We start from the raw sequence: 18,328 nt of genomic DNA on the forward strand, positions 1-18,328 counted from the left end.
GGATTTATGTCAGATGGATGTGAAGACTGCTTTTCTTCACGGAGATCTCCATGATGAGATCTACATGAGTCAGCCAGAGGGATATGCTGTTAAAGGGAAAGAGCAGCTTGTGTGTAAGCTCAAGAGGAGCTTGTATGGACTCAAGTAGGCGCCAAGAGAATGGTACAAGAAGTTTGATGCCTTCATGCAGTCCCAAGGGTATCATAGGTGTGAAACCGATCATTGCTTGTACACCAAACGGGCAAAGGATGGCAGTTTGATGCTACTCATTCTATATGTGGATGACATGCTGATTGCCAGCAAATCTCAGCAGGAGATTATTGCTTTGAAGAAGCAACTACATAAGTCTTTTGACATGAAAGACTTGGGTGATGCAAATCACATACTAGGTATGCAGATTACTCGTGACAGGTCTAAGGGACTTTTGTTTCTGTCACAGGAAGAGTACATTGGCAAAGTACTGCAGAGGTTTAAAATGGAGGGGGGGAAGTCTATTAGTACCCCGTTGCCTCCACATTTAAAACTCAGCCGTAAGGACAGCCCCAGATCAGATGATGATAAGGCTGAGATGGCCAAGGTTCCGTATGCATCTGCAGTTGGTTCTTTGATGTATGCCATGGTTGCCACTCGTCCGGATATTGCTTTTGCGGTGGGAGTCATCAGCAGGTATATGGCAAATCCAGGCAAGCGGCACTGGGAAGCAATGAAAGGCGTCTTGAGGTATCTTAAGGGTACCAAAGACTTGTGCATATGCTATGGTAGGCAGGATGCATTGGTGCATGGTTTTACAGATTCAGACTATGCAGGGAATGCAGATAACCGGAAGTCTACTACCGGTTATATTTTCACATTTGTAGGAGGTGCTATATCATGGGTATCTCGGTTGCAGAAATGCATTGCACTGTCAACCACTGAAGCTGAATATATTGCAGCCACTGAGGCTTGCAAGGAAGCAATATGGCTTACTCGGCTGGTGGGAGATTTGGGCATTACAGGAGATATACCAGTTTTGCATTGTGATAGTCAGAGTGCTATCATGTTGGCAAAGAATCCGGTCTTTCATAAGAAGACCAAGCACATAGATGTGAAATATCATTTTATCAGAGAGGTACTGGAGGACAAGCAGCTTGAGCTTGTGAAGGTGCACACTGATGATAATCCTGCAGATTTGCTCACTAAGAGCTTGCCTACAGAGCGGTTTGCACATTGTCGCCGCATCATGGGATTAGGATGAGACCATTCTTATTTTATGGTCTTGTATACAGTAACTGTATATTGCTGTAATTTTTATTATTTTCTCCCCTTTAGGCACATTGGCCTTTAGGTGGGAGGTTGTTGGGGTAAAGGCACATTGCCACCCTTTAAAATGTTACGACCCCTATGACTGTCTTAAGACAGTCATAGGGTGAATACCTAATCCTAATAAAACCTGTGAGTTTGTGGTGTGGCTCAAGGCATTCTCACACACCCACACTCCTTGTGTCTCTGTCTCCTAACGTTCCACTCCCCTCTTTCCCTCACAGGTGCCACTGCAATGGCTGCAGTGGTGGCATAAAACCTGAGAGAGAGAGAGAGAGAGATGATATGATTGTATGAAAGATCCTCGTGAGACCCTTCAGGATTGATGGGACTGGTGATAGAGAGAGAGAGAGAGAGAGAGAGAGAGAGAGATGATATGATTGTATGAAAGGTCCTCGTGAGACCCTTCAGGATTGATGGGACTGGTGATCAGTATCAACTAATAGCGATCCATACATCTAGTGAGAGAAAATATTACAGACTTGTTACGTAGTGAGTATTTGTTGGGCTAGCTTGTGTGTTGGTCCCAATACTTGTTGCAGTGTTCCCAAATCTCTTTCAAGTAGCTTCCTAGCTTTTTGGCTGGCTGCTCCAGTAGCTTTTTCAGATTATCTCTGCTTACTCCATAACCTTCTCTGATATGTGCATAGGCTCTACATCTTAGAAGTACATGCTGCTCCTTTTCTACCTACCCTGTGGGGCAGATTTTGCAGGCCCACCTACCCTTCTCTATCTCAAGATCTTGTGAATTGGTTCTGATGCTTTCCATAGCTGTCCATTGAGTTAATTTCCTGTTTGTAGAACTGCATTTTTGTCCTTGGGTTTTGCCATAGTTTCTGTAGCTTTTCTGTGTCACAATCTCCCTGATTTCACATGTATCTTCAGGAATATCAGCAGCTGTAATACCCCATGATTCCATCCACTTCATCTCTCTCTGTGCCAACCCATGATATGCGCACCTTCCCATCGCCTTGTGTGGTATCCTACGGGCAATTTATTTTCTTGGCTTTGTTGAGGTAAGCCATGAATTGACATAATGCTTCCCCTTCTAGAGGTATCATACCTATTTCAGCCAGTAGGATGGGTAGGGAGTCTGTGCCTTGACTCCGAACTCGCTTATCAGAAAACGTTTATGTAAAGTTTCTATTCTTTCCTAGTATATCCTAGAGAGCCAGGGTGCCCAAGCTAGGTAAACGTAAAGGATTATTGTCTGCACAAGTATGGTGTACAGAAACTTTCTCATTTTCCAATTCTGCAGATGTGCCTTCTTGCATTCATTTTGGAAGCTATAAATCTTTCAAACCTCCTAGAGTCCTCCTTTCCACGCTTGTAGTTGTCTGTGAAATCCAATTGTAGATATTTATGTGTCGATTGTTTCTACAGATTTCCCTTTCAAAGGTGACATCCACATGTTTCCTAATCACCATTACTTTTGTCTTATCTGACATACATTCTTGAGTGTTTGCAGAATTTTCACAGTGCATCCAAATGTGCTTGAAGGTTCTCCTTGTCCTCTGTGAAGGATACCACATCATTTGTGTAGATAAGCATTCGCAAAGCGTATCTTGCAATCCGAACACCTTCCTTGCTGTGATGTCTAGAAGAATTGCTCAGAAATTGCAAGAAATGAGGAATCTCCCTCAACCCCCTCAAGATCCATCTATGGTCCAAACCATGGCATAGCCTTCGGCCAATGTCTAGACATGGTATCGGGACATACATAAAAAAAGTAACTTGTAATAAAGTGGCCAGTGGTCACTGCTAGTTACGCATCTTGCCAGCTCCTTGAGGAAGTTCATGGACAGGCATGCAGTCATTGCTCGATCACTCTACCAGGTAATAGTGTCATGTTGATTGAAGAGTGGTAAACAACCAAGTTACTTAAGTATGTCCCCATAACATTGAAAAAATGGAAATTCCTATTAATTAGTTGTGGAGAAAAGAAGAGGGGAGAAAAGGAAGATGGCAAGGCCATGATTAAACTAAGGGATAAAGGGGGGAGGGAAGGAGATCCAATTAAAGAATAATGGAAGTAGGGGGCATTAAAGAAGGAGCCACGTGAGGTGAGATTTATAATACTATATGTATCTTTAGTTGATGCTATACTACTCTATAGCTTAGTGGTAGCTCAAGGGTGTGAAATAAAAGATTATGGGTTCGAATCTCCTCTTCATATAATGTGCACTCTTCTTAGACATAAGCTTAAAAGGTTAACCCACGCATAAAATATAGGTTAATTACCTCCATGGACCAAAACAAATAGGAATAAAGTTGAGTTGGGTGAGTATGGCCCCATCGAATAGCACACAAGAAGCTTGATATTAGGTGCATTTTTTCTGACTCGTAACATGCACTGCTGGTATACATTTTGTGCAACATGAAGCTGGCAGGATGAAATGTGAGCTAAGTAAAAGCAGTGGGGGAAAAAGTGCCATGAGAATTCAAGGCATGAGAAATTTTAGGGTTCCAAATTTCTCAGTGTCCGACAAGTTCTCCATTCCAGAGGTAAACACATTACTTACCATATGTAGCTAGGAGAAGGGTTATGGCTCTGCAACCTTATAAAGGGCTGCAATTTTCAAGCATTTGAGCTCACTGGGTTACCTAACAAGGATTCACTTTTGTAATATAATGTATAAGGTGGGAGTGCATGAGAAGGCACACGCCTGTATGTGTTGTGTGCATGTATGCATGTGTCTGACATCGAACTAGACGGAGTGTGGAAGGCTGAGCAATTTAGTCGAAATGTAGTTAACTAGTGAACACATATGCATGGTGGTGGTGATGTTTTGCAATGTTGTGAAAATCGCCATGTTAGGTGATAATATGTAAGACTGCATCTTATGTTTTTCTTTATGCAATGAGTACCATGCTTTTCTGGATAAAGCAATATCTGGATTTTGAAGTTAAGTCCGATCTTTATGCTCTTACACATTGTTTTTATGCTGTGAGTTTGAATTTGTTCCTGCATAAAGCAATATCTGGATTTTGAAGGGTAGGGGTGGCATTTATGTTTGCCCAAGGGATGATTGAAATTGACCTTGTGTGATGCAGGTTGGGATCACTCATTTTTTCTCTATTTTTAAGGCAAGACAACAATTGGGCTATGTGCCATTTACAGATCAGAAGGAGGGCATGAAAAGAACAATAGAATACTGGAAAGAAAGACAAGCCAGGGATCTGTTGTCACCTGAACTGCACTTCTGGATACCTGTTATTGTAGGAATGGTGATGACATTTTTTGCTGCTTTTGTACCTCCTCCTTTTATGGGTGTTTTTGAGTGTATCAGGTCAGTGGCAATCTTTATATTTAGAAGCAAGAGGATGGTACAGGCTGTTTTCATAGTTGCGTCCTTAGTGCACCTGGGGGAAGCCATGTTTGCCTGGCGTTTGGCCAATAAAGTGGATCGTTTGAATGCGGAAGGTTGGTTTTGGCAAACGTTGATTGTAGGCTTTCCATCTCTCCGGTTGTTGATACAAAGGTCAAGAGAAAGATCACAAGATAAGCACTAATTTAAAGGGATCCATGTTTGCCTGGCACTTGGCCAATTAAGTGGATGGTTCAATGTGGAAGTTTGGTTTTGAAACATTGGTTTTAGGCTTTCCATCTTGCTGGTTGTTGATACAAAGATCAAGAGAAATATCACATGATTCCATTTGTATTTATAGCTCGTCATGTATATCTGAAGGCCACGCTTGATAACCTTTAATGATCTAGGAAAGTGTGGGTCTTGGGATTCCATGAAAATCATTGAACAGAGTTTCAATTTTGCGTGTTTGTTCTTTAGCTCTATTTTTATAGCATGAGGATATCTTGTTTTTCCTTGGCATGTATGAGGATGCCTTTTTTAATTGCAATTATTGCACACACAATCCCTTCCCCACTTACCCCCCCCCCTCCCCTGCATGCGCACTTTTTGCTAAACGGAAGTATATTGTTATTATTTGCACTCACATGCATACACACGCACGTACACAGATTTCTCTCTTTCTCTCATATATATATATATATATAATGCACACACACACACACAATGACTTTGTGGTTCCTTTCTTTCCACAGAGTCAAGAGTGCCCAATATCGAACCCATGTAAAGAAAATATCAAACTCAGGCTTCTATGGGTGAATGCCGAAGAGCCAAAAAAGCTTGCTAAAGCAAGCAGTAGGAAAGTGGGCCTAGAGTCATTAATGGGTGAAGGGCAAAGTGAGAAAAGATGGAGCAAGGATTCCTTGGGAGCATGACATATGTGACATAAAGTAGGAGCAATATTCCTACGTGCCAAAAGTTGGCCAAAATGAATAATGCGAAGCATCAATCGCCTTTAAAAATCTTCTTGAGGAAGAGGAAGTTTACAGGACCAAAGTTGCTTCAATCTTTTTCTCCACCATTAGTACGATTGAATGACAAAAGTTGATTTCCCCGATGTAAGATCTAAGGTGGATGCATCAAAACCTGTTATAAACCAATCACAGAGACATCGTTCAAGCGTAAGGGGGCAACTAGGAGAACCGTGGTGAGAATGGTCCAATTAGTGTGACGATAAGTAAGCTCCAACTTGGACACCGGTAAAAAGCAATGATGCATTTGAGAAAGATAGTGCTAAAGGAGATGATAATGCATCCTCAATCCAAAATGTTCGGCTACTGTGACGTAAAAATTGATAGTTTTTATTTGGCATTGATATTGTTTTTCTCTATGTTTGATAAGAGTTAGAGTATCAAGTGATAGCCTAGCGGCTCACTTATTTTTGTTTTATAAGATATTGTATGGAATTGAGAGGATGAGTGGAATGGACCATTGTAAATATCATGTGTATGAATGATAAATACCTTGGTATGAGGTGAGAGTTATTTGTGTATGGGATATTATGGGGTTTTTAGAAAATAGGAAGACTAAGTCATATAAAAGGGTGGGCTCATGTTCATGTGTTTCAATAATATAAAAGAGATCACATGCCTGGCGTGTGAATGGCATGTGAAGGAATGGAGTCAAGAGGAATCCTTTTAGAATTTTTATGTGGAATAAGGAGGATGTGGACATATGGAAAAGAGAGTCCCTATGGGCTCCATATTAGGAGACTCTTAACTTTCTCAATATTTTAAGAGTCTTGAGCATCTTTTGATGAGACACATGGCAAGAGTAGTAGAAAAGAACATGGATGGTGACATACGGGCTTATGTGATTGATGGGGAAAGAAATCTACAAGCAGCAATTGTAAATGAGTGAAGGAAGGTGACAAAATCTTTATAAAAGAACCTCTTGTAGATATTCTCTTATGTAAACTCTTGAGCCCATCTCTCTAGTTCATTCTCTCTATGAGTAGTCTTGGAGCTTCCGCTTCCTCTTATTCGTATGAAACCTCTTCTTCTTCCTTGTGTTTGTAGTATTTTGAGTTGCATTAGAGTGGAGTCTCATTCTATTGGTAATGAAGGTCACTTCAGGTTCTCACTTGAGTGTCTCTTCCTTTTTTTTCATTGCTTTCTCTTCCAAGGTGCTCAGAAGTGTTGTCTATTCAGTCGCTCATTGCACATACATCATTTATCTATTTTTCAAGCTACAAAAGGGGCTTTTCCTTCCCTCCTAGGCGACCTCTATGGGACTGGGATCGTTGATGAAGTCTAAGCATGGAGGTAGTATTCTCTCAAGTCGGCACCAGTAGAAGAAGTAGGTGTTTTTCATGACAGTTTGACCTCCTATCAGTATTTTGCTCATTACTTTTCGCTCAATGGTCTGATTTGTACGAAACTTATATCAGTGCGAAGCTCTCTTTAAGGAGCATCATCCTATGTCTTCAGTTATTGTATTAGATATCAAACAAAAAATCTGACTCTCTATGTGTGACTGATTTATACGAAACTTATATCAGCGCGAAGCTCTCTTCAAGGAGCATCATCCTATGTCTTCAGTTATTGTATTAGATGTCAAACCAAAAATTTAACTCTCTATGTGTGACTTTCTTTTTCAGACAGTTTTTACTCCCGTCCAGTAAACTATTCATATCTTTCCGATCGCTTCTCTGTTTCTCACGAAACGTATATCAGAGTGAAGTTCATTTCAAGGCGCATCTCAATATGGGTTTGAATATTTGATATCATGTCTCTACTGAAAGTTATAGGCCTCTGTGTCTAATGATAGTTTGCAAAGTGTTTTGAGCTAATTGTAAAGGTATCTATGAAGGAGATCAATGTTTCCCCGGAACCTACTCATCCGATCCAATCAGTCCCTTCAAATTCCTCGATATATATAAATTCATTTCATGTTGAGCCGTAAGATATTCTTTCAACAACGTATTGCTCTTATCTTTGGCACAGACCGGCCTGCTGAGATTATGGCCTTCGCTGATCCTTTCCTGCTCCCTATGCTTGAGTACATGACTTGGGATGTTACCATCTTCATTGTCATGTAAGGGAGGATGGTATGGTGTGGTGTCTTGGTATAAAAGCTTCTTTTTAATGTCCCTTTCTCAGTGATGAATATCTCTATCACTCAGTTCGAAAGCAGTAGGAGGTGAAGAGGTGCGTGAAGTTTATTACCCCCAACTTCATGTCACATCTTTTGGTGGAAACGGGTACGTTTGGTATTGGATTCATCTCATCTTACTAAATGGTCTCGAGTGTACTTGATTGCATGTAATACTTAGTATAGGCATGTGTTTTCTGATGTGATAAAGATGCCTGGAAGAACTCTGTTAGAAGAGATTGCAGCCCATTTAAGAAAACTAGAAGATTATGAAGGTGATGTTCAAGCTATTTGCACGGTCATCATGATCATATCCTTTATGTTTGCACTCTTGAATATGTTGGTGAATTGACAACGCCGTCAGCAGGCACAATGATAGATTGGAGATTATTTCATGTACTAGTAGCTTGGTGTGAAGAAGAGTTGAGTCTTTGGGTAGTTTTTGACCATAACAATGGAGTGATGATTCTCAATGCTTTCAACTTCTTTTGCTATGCAAATGATAAAGAGTACAATATCTTGAAGCTGTTATGTGCACTTTCAATTGTGAGAAGGGTGATTCTTGAATGCATGTATACACAATGTTTTCATGGTACTAGTTGGTTACTTATTTTTAAAGATTTTTTTGAGGATCACATTATGGAGGGTTTTCAACAAGTGGTTATGCATAATAAGTTGGTCTTGGTATACTAAGGCTCTATGGGATCTTATTTGGGATATTATTTAGATCTTGGTGTTTTCCTTTGTGTTTCATCATGGTGAAGATTCCAGTGTTTCGAGGGACCCAAGGGGAAGACCCAGAGGCTTATCTTCGTGATTTTGTTCAAGGATGTTTCTGGATGGTCCATAAAGGATTGGGCAGAGATTTTGCTTGATTTTCTAAAAGATGTAGCCTTGAGTTGGCATGAGGCCTTACCAGACTCTACCAAGGAGGACTGGGACCAAGTGGTGGCTGCAATGAAATAGAGATTTGGGACAGTAAAGTCGCCAAATGCTTTAATGTTACGGTTGGACCGGTTCTATCAAGAAGAGGATGAGATGGTCTCTGCGTTGGCAATCCAATATGAAACTTTAAGGATAAAGTATTAAAGGGCAACTTTGCGAGCTATGGCATCTATATCATTGGTCCTTCAAAGTCTCGTAGGGATGAAGCACTTAAAGATGAGCAAATTTGTTATGGCTTTAGAGCCTCGTTTTGCTTAAAAGTAATGAGTAAAGATCCAACAACATACGTGGAGGCACTTCGCATTGCAACCAAGAATTGCAACCAAGAAAGAAGCTTCTCTAAAGATCGAATCCTTTTTTGTGTCTTCAATAGCTTCAACTTCTATGGTGGAGATAATGGGTACTCCTCAGGTATCAAAGTCCTCTGAGTTAGATCATAATATCTCCCAATTGATGGCAGAGTTCGCTGATTTGAAATTGCATTTGGTTAATGCATGACAACCTAGAGTACCAAACAATGAAGATAGGCCTCGAGATAAGAGTGGGGTCACTTGCTATGAATGTAATGAAAAAGGTCACTATCATCCCGAGTGTCCTAGATTGAGAAAGAAAGAAGAAAAACAAGTATCCTTGTTAGAAGCTTCTTCAGGGGATGAGGAAAGAGAGATAATGATGGCTAAACGGAAGCATGGTAAAGCAAAGGAAGATAAAGCAAAGGAAGAAGAAGAAAGCAAGGAAGAAGTAGATAAGGAACATCAGGAAGAGGAACAACGTAGTAAGAAAAAGAAGACATCTAGAAGGAGAATTAGCCCGTTAGACTTTCCTTTAGAACAAGGCATTGGAAGCTGTAACTTGTTTGATCTTAAATAAAAGGAAGCTCATATCACCTTTGGTCAATTACTTTGTCTCCAAAACTACGGAAGGAATGGGGAAAGCTAGCAAGCACAAGAGTGTCAAAGATGAAAAAGAAGAAAAGTGCCATTCATGTTGTTCAAAAGATAGATATAAATGTTGGTGATGATGTACCTGTGGTTGATGTGATCATTGATGGTCAAGTGATTTTTAATGTGTACATTGATGGAGATGCATCGATTAATGTCATAAGTGAGAAGACATAATAGATGCTGATTTAAAATACTCTAGTACTACCTCTCCTTATCGCATCAAATTGGCTGATAACACTAGGATAAAGACCTTGGGAGTTGTGAAGAATCTAGAATTGGATGTATGTGGAATTTCTGTGCCAACTACTTTTCAGGTGATCCCTACCAAGTCAGATGCATGTGCTTATCCATTGATTGTGAGAAGGCCTTGGCTACACAAGGTGAAGGCTCTTTAAAAGTGAGATTCTGGAGAATTGATTTTATAGGAAAATGATAAGGTGCGCTACAACATTAGAAGCGACAAAAAGAAAGTTGTCAAGGAGGAGTCTTCAACATCAGAGAGTTCAAGCTCTGACTTAACCGATGAAGAAGAAGAGACAGGGTGTAGCTCTGAGGAGTCTAGCTCAGAGGGTGAGGTGGAAGAAGTGGCCTTTGGTCTTTGTCTTAGTGTTGATCGAGATGAGTCAAGAGGGAATAAGGTGGTGGTATAAGATCCTGTAGACACTTCATGTGGAGGATGTGGAGCACACTAAACGATGCCAACACAATGAAGAGATTGGTGATTCTCTATTATGTAGTGAGAAGCTCCAGTACTTAGATATGTTAGATGATTTTCCATGTCTCTTTGCAATAAGCTATTCACAGGTTCGACCAGTCTCTCTTATGGAGCACAAGATTGAGTTGAAGCCCGAAAGCAAGCTAGTTGTGCAACGCTTAAGGCAATTAGGAGTGATCCATGCTGAGGCACTAAAGAAAGAGGTAACACAACTACTTAAGGCGGGATTCATCTTTCCTGTTGATGATTCAGAATGAATATCTCATGTAGTTATCACACTAAAGGAAGGAAATAAGTGGCGGGTTTGTGTCGACTTTCATCCTTTGAATGCATGCACTAAGAGAGATCATTTTCCTTTGCCATTTCAAGATGAAATACTAGAACAAGTAGCAGGACATGAGATGTATTTTATATGTGATGGGTATTCTAGGTACTTTCAAATTCGTATTCGGGAGGAAGATCAAAAGAAAACATCATTTGGGGAGTTTTTGCTTACAGAGTGATGCCTTTTGGGTTGAACAATGCACCAGCTACACTGTTTCAAAGGTTCATGAGTCAAGTGCTTGGGAAAGTTCATAAGGATGTTTTTGGATGATTTTTGCATTTATTCTCGACGCATAGATCACATGGAGAAGTTAAAGATGGCCTTAGCTAGGATTGATGAAGCAAAAGGGTGTCTAAATCCTAGCAAGTGTCATTTGGCTCAAACCAAAGTAGTCTTGTTGGGGCATATTATATCCGAAGAAGGCTTGCAAATGGATCCTGACAAGGTTCAAGCAATCATGGCATTGCCAAGTTTTGAGAGTATCACTGGTGTTTGCAACATTCTAGGAAAGAGTAAGTATTATCAATGCTTTTGTGATCATTTCATAGAGAGTGCATCCCATGAACTTGTTGATAAGAAAAGGAGTTTCTTTCCAATGGGGTGTGAAGCAACAAGAGTCTTTTTAACAAGTTAAGGAGGCCATGAGTAAGGGTCCAATATTAAAGCCCCCTGATTAGTCTCAAGACTTTTACGTAAATCCAGGTGTATCTTTACTTTCAATTGCTGCTATATTGCTACAAAAAGGAGAGGCAGGTAGAATGCAACCCATCTATTATGCCAGCCGATAGCTTACAAAGGTGGAAACAAGGTATGAAGAAATGGAGCAGGAAGCTCTCTTTGGTGTTTTCAGTCAAAAAATTTCGCTTCTATTTATTACCTCGACCATTTTTCTTCCTTACCACTCAGTCTGTATTAGCATATCTAGTTTGCAAGCCTAATCTTGGGGGAAGATTTGCAAAATGGTTGTCAGAGCTTCAAGAGTTCTCTTTCTCTTTTGTCACTGAAAATACCACTAGGTTCACTATGGCAGATTTGCTCACAGGACAGGAGGATCTAAGAGAAGAAAAGAAATATAAGGAGGACATTAATGATGAAAGGGAGACACCACCAACAACTTTTGTCTTGTATTTTGATGGGGCTTTTAGTCCTTCATGCCAATAAGAAGCCGAGGGGATGGTCTTGATGAATTCTAAAGATCAAGAAGTATGGGCTAGAGGACAAGAGCTTCCAGGTATCACAACTAATAATGCAGTTGAGTATAATGCTTTGATTCTTGGTTTGGAGGGTTGTCTTCAAAGTCAAGTTAAAGAATTGGAAGTAAGAGGAGATTCTCAACTTATTATAAAGCAAATGCAAGGGCATTACAAGATAAGAAGTCCTCATTTGAAGGAGCTTAATCAAAAGGCTATGGCACTACGTAGTCAGTTTGATTTTTGCAAGTTTGTTCATATAAACAAAAAAGAAAATCAAAGGGCAGATGAGTTAGCTACTCAAGCCATTGTAGTACAAGATCGGGGGGTGGTTTCTTTGGTAGACACTGGATTGCCAGAACTGCAAGATGTTCAGCAATATGTGAAAGAAGGCATGTTTTCTCGAGGGTTAACTCCATAACAAAAGCAGAGATTGGATGTATATGAATGGTGTCGAAGTTGTAAAGTATGGCAAAAGTTTGGAAGGCGACAGTTGATTCTTGGGCCCTTCAAGCCTCTTCCAGCATATGGAACATTTGAGACGTGGGGGTTGGACTTTGTGGGACTACTTCCTCACTCATATCAGGGCAAGCATTATTTATTGGTGGCCACAGATTATGCAACTTGGTAGGTAGAGGCCAAGGCATGGTGATACCTAGACGCACCAATGAGTATCACCTTAAATTCTTCTATGCTCGACCACCTTCAGGGCCAGTATACCCTCTGTTACTAGAGAGGATCTGCTAGGGGGGGAAAGATGTAATGCCAAAAATTAATAGTTTTTATTTGGCATTGGTATTGTTTTTCTCTATGTTTGATAAGAGTTTGAGTATCAAGTGATAGCCTAGCGGCTCTCACTTATTTCTATTTTCTAAGATATTGTATGGGATTGAGAGGATGAGTGGAATGGATCATTATAAATACCATGTGTATGAATGATAAATACCTTGGTATTGAGTGAGAGTTATTTGTGTATGGGATATTATAGGGTTTTTAGAAAATAGGAAGAGTGAGTCATATAAAAGAGTGGGCTCATGTCCATGTGTTCCAATAATATAAGAGAGATCACATGCCAAGCGTGTGGAAGGCATGTGGAGGAGTGTGGAGCCAAGAGGAATCCTTCTAGAATTCCTATGTAGAATAAGGTGGATGTGGACATATGGAAAAGAGAGGGTCCCTATGGGCTCCATGTTGGGAGACTCTTGACTTTCTCAATATTTTAAGAGTCTTGAGCATCTTTTGATGAGACACATGGCAAGAGTAGCCAAAAAGGACATGGATGGTGACATACGGGCTTATGTGATTGATGGGGAAAGGAATCTAAAAGCAGCAATTGTAAATGGGTGAAGGAGGGTGATAAAATCTCTATAAAAGGAGCCCTCCTCTCTCTTGTTCATCATCTCTTCCACCATTAGGCCTCATGTTGCTATAGCTCTAGTCTCCTCAAGTCTCTTCCATGAGCCTTCTCTCCCTCTTATAGATATTCTCTTATGTAGACTCTTGAGTCCATCTCTCTCTAGTTCATTCTCTCTCTATGAGTAGTCTTGGAGCTTCCGCTCCCTCTTGTACGTATGAAACCTCTTCTTCTCCCTTGTGTTTGTAGTATTTTGAGTTGCATTAGAGTGGAGTCTCACTTTATTGGTAATGAAGGTCACTTCAAGTTCTCTCTTGAGTGTCTCTTCCCTTTTTCCATTGCTTTCTCTTCTAAAGTGCTCAAAAGTGTTGTCTATTCGGCCACTCATTGCGCATACATGGTTTATCTATTTCCCAAGCCACAAAGGGGGCTCTTCCTTCCCTCCTAGGCAACCTCTATGGGACTTGGATCGTTGATGAAGCCTAAGCATGGAGGTAGTATTCTCCCAAGTCGGTACTAGTAGAAGGAGTAGGTGTTTTTCATGATAGTTTGACCCCCTGTCAGTATTTCGCTCATAACTCATCAATTTGGAATGCGTGTCCTCCCTCAGTCAATTAGGCCACCATCCCCCAGGTGTAGTCTCTTTGAAGACTCTGCATACAGGTCATGATCCTAAGGGCTCCCATCTAAATCCTCGCTGCTCTGCAATAGCTCCAAGGCAATGTGAAATCGTCTCCAGAAAACCACCAAAGCAACAATGGCACTGCCCCTCCACTCACATCTGCTCCAACCACGGTTTGATCGGCAAGCCTATGTGGGGGCCAGCCAGAAGAAGTAGGATATCTTCCTCGACCACAAACTGGACCATAACCACGTCCAAAACTTGGAACAGTCATCCCGGGGCACTCTCTGGGTCACCCAATGCCACTCCCTCGAGGGGGTACCTCAAAGAGTCCATCTGAAGCCTCCTGCCAATCCGTGTGGTGTAGGAAAAGAAGAGCATCTCATCCATCTGCTTGGCAAGGCTGCCCCTAGAGGGCCAAAACCACTCTCTCGGATCCCACTGGACCTCCCTCAAGGGTCTACCCTCCCACAGCTAGAGGTGCCATCTGGGGGCATCTTACTCTGAGATACTGGGAGGGTCAATGTGTCACTCCTTCCCCGAACGTCTCACCACTCTAATCATCTACCCCAGTGAATCCCATCAAGACTCCCATCCATCTCAGGGTCTCTCTCAGTGAGCAGATGAAGTAGGCCTCTAGGTCCTACACGGAAGGAGTCGGGGTACGTGCTACCTCGCTGCATCATCATCCTCAAAGGGACCCTAGTACGAGAAAACTACCCCAACCAAATGCTATCCCTCCAAAGGCAAAGTCCCTCCCACCAGGACTTAGGAATGACTAGGTCGATCTCTCTCAAACATTGCCTTGCCCCTCATAGATGCGCTACGGTGCCAACCCTCGCCTCTACCTCCATGGGTAATTTGCTCCATCTGCCAAAAGACCCGGCCGGACCACTGTCCCACTCTTCCCAACCAATGTGCATCCGTTGTCCGAGCATATACCCCTCCTGATCTCGAATCTCTAGGTGCCACATAAGGGGCTGACGCTCAAATTCTTCTCTGCATCTGGGCAGAGCATGAATGAGACCCCTTGCTAGTCTCTGCCAGACCCTGTTCATCAAGGGGAAAACCTTCCTTGTAAGGGGGGCCTCTGAGAAGATCCACTTGTGTGAGGGCTACCATTGTCCACTGCGTGGGGTGTTGCTGAGAATCCCTCGTAGTGTAAGAGGAGCTTCCAAGGCTCTACACCTAGGGTGAGGGTGAGGCCGCAAACAACCAACTTGCCCAAAAGGGCTCTGCTCTGCATCTCCGGATCTATGACACCCAAGCCTCCTAGTGCCTTTGGCATGATTACCGTTTGCCAAGTGACCCATGCTCTAGTATTCCACATGCCATCCGATCGGAAGTTATGAACCAACCGTTGGAGCTGCCCAATGCATCCTCTATGAAGGCACCAGCAGGAGGCGATATACCAAGCCATGGCAAGGACCTGGTTTGCCACTAAGGTACGCCCTCCTAGGGAGAGCTTGGCCGAGATTCAGTAGAGAAGCTTGCATCGAATAGTCTCAAGAACTAGGGAGTGATCTACTGCTCTGCTGTAATATCAATACCAGCCTGGCAACCGAGGTATCTCGCTGTTTGGCCCCATGATATCCATCTAAAGCTAAAGTCACTCCCCCACTCATGAATCTCCTGTGTCTCCTCATAGCCCATGAAGAAACCTATAGACTTTGTCCAGTTGGTCCGTGCACCCAAGACCTCGCAATAGATAGCCAGGGCTCCTCTGACTCTCTCCAAACAAGTTGTGGTGCCCTCAACATTCAAGGCCGTGTCATCTGCAAACTCGGAGTCAAGCGGTTCCTCCTCCTATCTGATTGGAAACCTCAACCCTATGAGGCCCACCACTTGTGATCTCAAGTAGTAGCCCAAAGCCTCTGCCACGAACAAGAAGAGGAAGGGAGTGAGTAGGAAGCCATGGCAAACCGAGCGAGAGAGAGGAAAGGCTTCGCCTATGTGTCCTCTGATAAGCATTTGGCTAGAGCTCCCCACATAAAGTGCAAAAACTCCTCTGACCCATCTATTTGAGAAACCCAATCCCTGCATAGTGCCCTCCAAGAAGGACCACTCCACTATTGTAGGAGGCCATCTCAAAATCCAAGAGAAGGATGGCTACTCCTCCCTGGACCAATCCACTACCTCCCAGAATGTGAAGATGTTGTCTAAGATGCTGCGCTCCTACACGAACCCTATCTATGTGTCGTGGATAATGTCAGTAAGATGGGGCTGTAACCACAAGCTCAAGACCTTAGCGAGGATCTTGTAAGCGATATCAAGCATAGTGATCGGTCTCCATTATCAGATGTCTGACCTATCTCCTCCTTTCGGGATCAAACAAATCCACCCCCTACTCAAGGACTGAGGGAGGGAGCCCGTGTTGAAAATCTCTTGGCATGCTAGTCGAGAAGGGGTGGAGATAATCTCCCAGAAGTTTCGAAAGAAGGTCGGAATCAAGCCATCCTCTCCAGGACACTTCTAGGTCGGGAGAGCCTTGAGGGCTTTCCAGAGCTCCTTAGCCGTGAAAGGCTCATCTAGCCTATTGCATAAATCCTGTGTGACTACTATCGAAATGTGATTCCAAACTACCTCTCGAGCCACAATACCAGTTGGAGTCATCCTCTCCGTCTAAAAGAGATGGTTGTAAAAACCTGTGGTTAGGTCTAATATCTCATGCGGGTGAGTGTGCATGATGCCCTGAGGATCCTAGAGACACTGCAATTGTGTGCCTACTGATCGGGGCCCAGTGGTCTAGAAGAGCTGCTTCGTCATCCTGTCCCCCTACTGTACCCACCGGGCCCAATAAGAGTGATAGGAGAACTCAACCTACTGAATCTCCATGTTCTGAACCTCAAGGCGAGCACTCTCGAACCTATCGCTAAGCCACTAAGAACCTAGGTCCTACTCCCTGAGTCGCTCAATGGAGGTGAGGTCTCTCCTCAAATCTCGCTCGTGCTCCTAAAGCGTCCTCCTCCGCCTAAGGGCGTGAGCTTGTAACTCCTCACTGCTGCTCTGGATCACATCGGCCACCCACGAAGCCCAGCCCTCGCCCGGTGTCATCTCTGACTGCTCCCAAATCCCTGCCATGACCTACTGGACCTCCTCGTCCTGCAGGAGGTCCTCTTGAATGCAGAACCCCTTCTAGGGGAGACCTCAGCAAGGCTGATCTAAGTGAAGTACTATGGGAGAGTGGTCTGACATCGTGGTACCTGTCGGTAGAGCCGCCTCTATGTAGTGCCCAGTCCCCAATGTAGAAATGGTCTAGTCTCTCAAGCAGTCCATCGTGTCTCCTCTATCCGAAAGAGAAGAGGAGGCTGCTAGGTATCCTGCTGAAATCTGGCTCTCGCCACAGGTCCGGATCATGAAAATGAACTGCTCCTAGGTGCTACGCTCTGCTGCTAGCATCTCAAAGAAGGAGGCGCTGCCCCGCTTGTCTTCCCCAAACTCTAGGTTGTTGAAGTTCCCTCTAACAATCCAAGATTCTACATCTGAAAGACACTCTGACAACCTCCAAAAGGTCGAGCGGTGCAAACTTCCCATCCTGGGATAAGCTCGCCCTGATCGTAGACCTCTCGAGCCAAAGTTTGTGAGACCGAGATGCAGACCCCTCCGCTTTGTCCTATTACAGGAGACCTCTCCTTGGGAGAAGGTGGTGACATCGTCTGATGTCTTCTGCTAAGAACATATGCTCCTATCCACTCGTCCCTCATGCATGAAATCAAATCTCCCATGATAGCATCAAAAACCTCTGGGGTCCACTTCTCCAACCTTGTGGAGGCAAACTAGAAACTCCAAACGACGTATGTCTAAGAGCCCACTATGCTGATAAAACCCCCCTTTTGTGGTTGCAGAATCATACGTGTTACCTCCACCAGTAGTAAAGGATAGGAGTCCGAGATCTCCAGGTAGTTCCAGGGTCCCAACCTCCAGAAGTCCCGCGGCGGTAAGCTGTAGGTGGGGAGTTGCTGACCTAGAGGACGAGCCCCATCCCTTTGGCTCCCTCCCTAAATGGGCCTGATGTTGCAATGAGGGAGCAAAAGGGGATGTCGTCTTACCCTTGCCTGCTGGCAAGGGTGTCGAAGCAGGGGAGGGGAGGGAGGCTAAGGAACCTGCTACAGAGGTGGAGAGGGGGCCGGCGGGGGCAGGTGCAAGAGGAGATGGGGGAGCGGAGGGAAGGGGGCGGGTGGTGAGAGTGATCATAGCAGGAGGGGTGGGGGGAACCCAGGGGGGGAGCGAGGGTAGAGGGGAAGGAGGGGGAATAGGGGCGATCACAGGCTCCCCCTACTGATCAGGCTCGTCGAGGCTCTGGATTTGCTCCTCCTCAGCCGCTGTCTAGCTACCATCTGCCATCGCCTCATCATAAACTCCTGGGGCTCACTGATGATGTAAGGGTGGATGCGGAAGCTGAACTTCCATCACGTGAGGATCATTTGGCTAGGTAGTGGCCCCTTCTGCTGAAGGAGGTGGATCCCCACGTAG

General features: G+C 43.6%; 1 protein-coding gene across 1 annotated transcript in view; it reads left to right on the top strand.

The window, feature by feature from the left end:
• Positions 1 to 5,122, top strand: part of LOC147899398 (NAD(P)-binding Rossmann-fold superfamily protein) — a 34,037-nt gene extending 28,915 nt beyond the window's left edge. The window contains exon 5 of the mRNA XM_087378604.1: positions 4,354 to 5,122. Coding sequence (XP_087234730.1) covers positions 4,354 to 4,812 — 459 coding nt within the window. The 3' untranslated portion in view covers positions 4,813 to 5,122. The remainder of the gene's footprint in view (positions 1 to 4,353) is intronic.
• Positions 5,123 to 18,328: the final 13,206 nt, after the last annotated feature.

The sequence above is a fragment of the Dipteris shenzhenensis genome, chromosome 8, assembly GCF_047967505.1.
Source record: "Dipteris shenzhenensis isolate YYH24624 ecotype China chromosome 8, Dip_SZ_1.0, whole genome shotgun sequence".
NCBI classification, from domain to species: Eukaryota; Viridiplantae; Streptophyta; class Polypodiopsida; order Gleicheniales; family Dipteridaceae; genus Dipteris; species Dipteris shenzhenensis.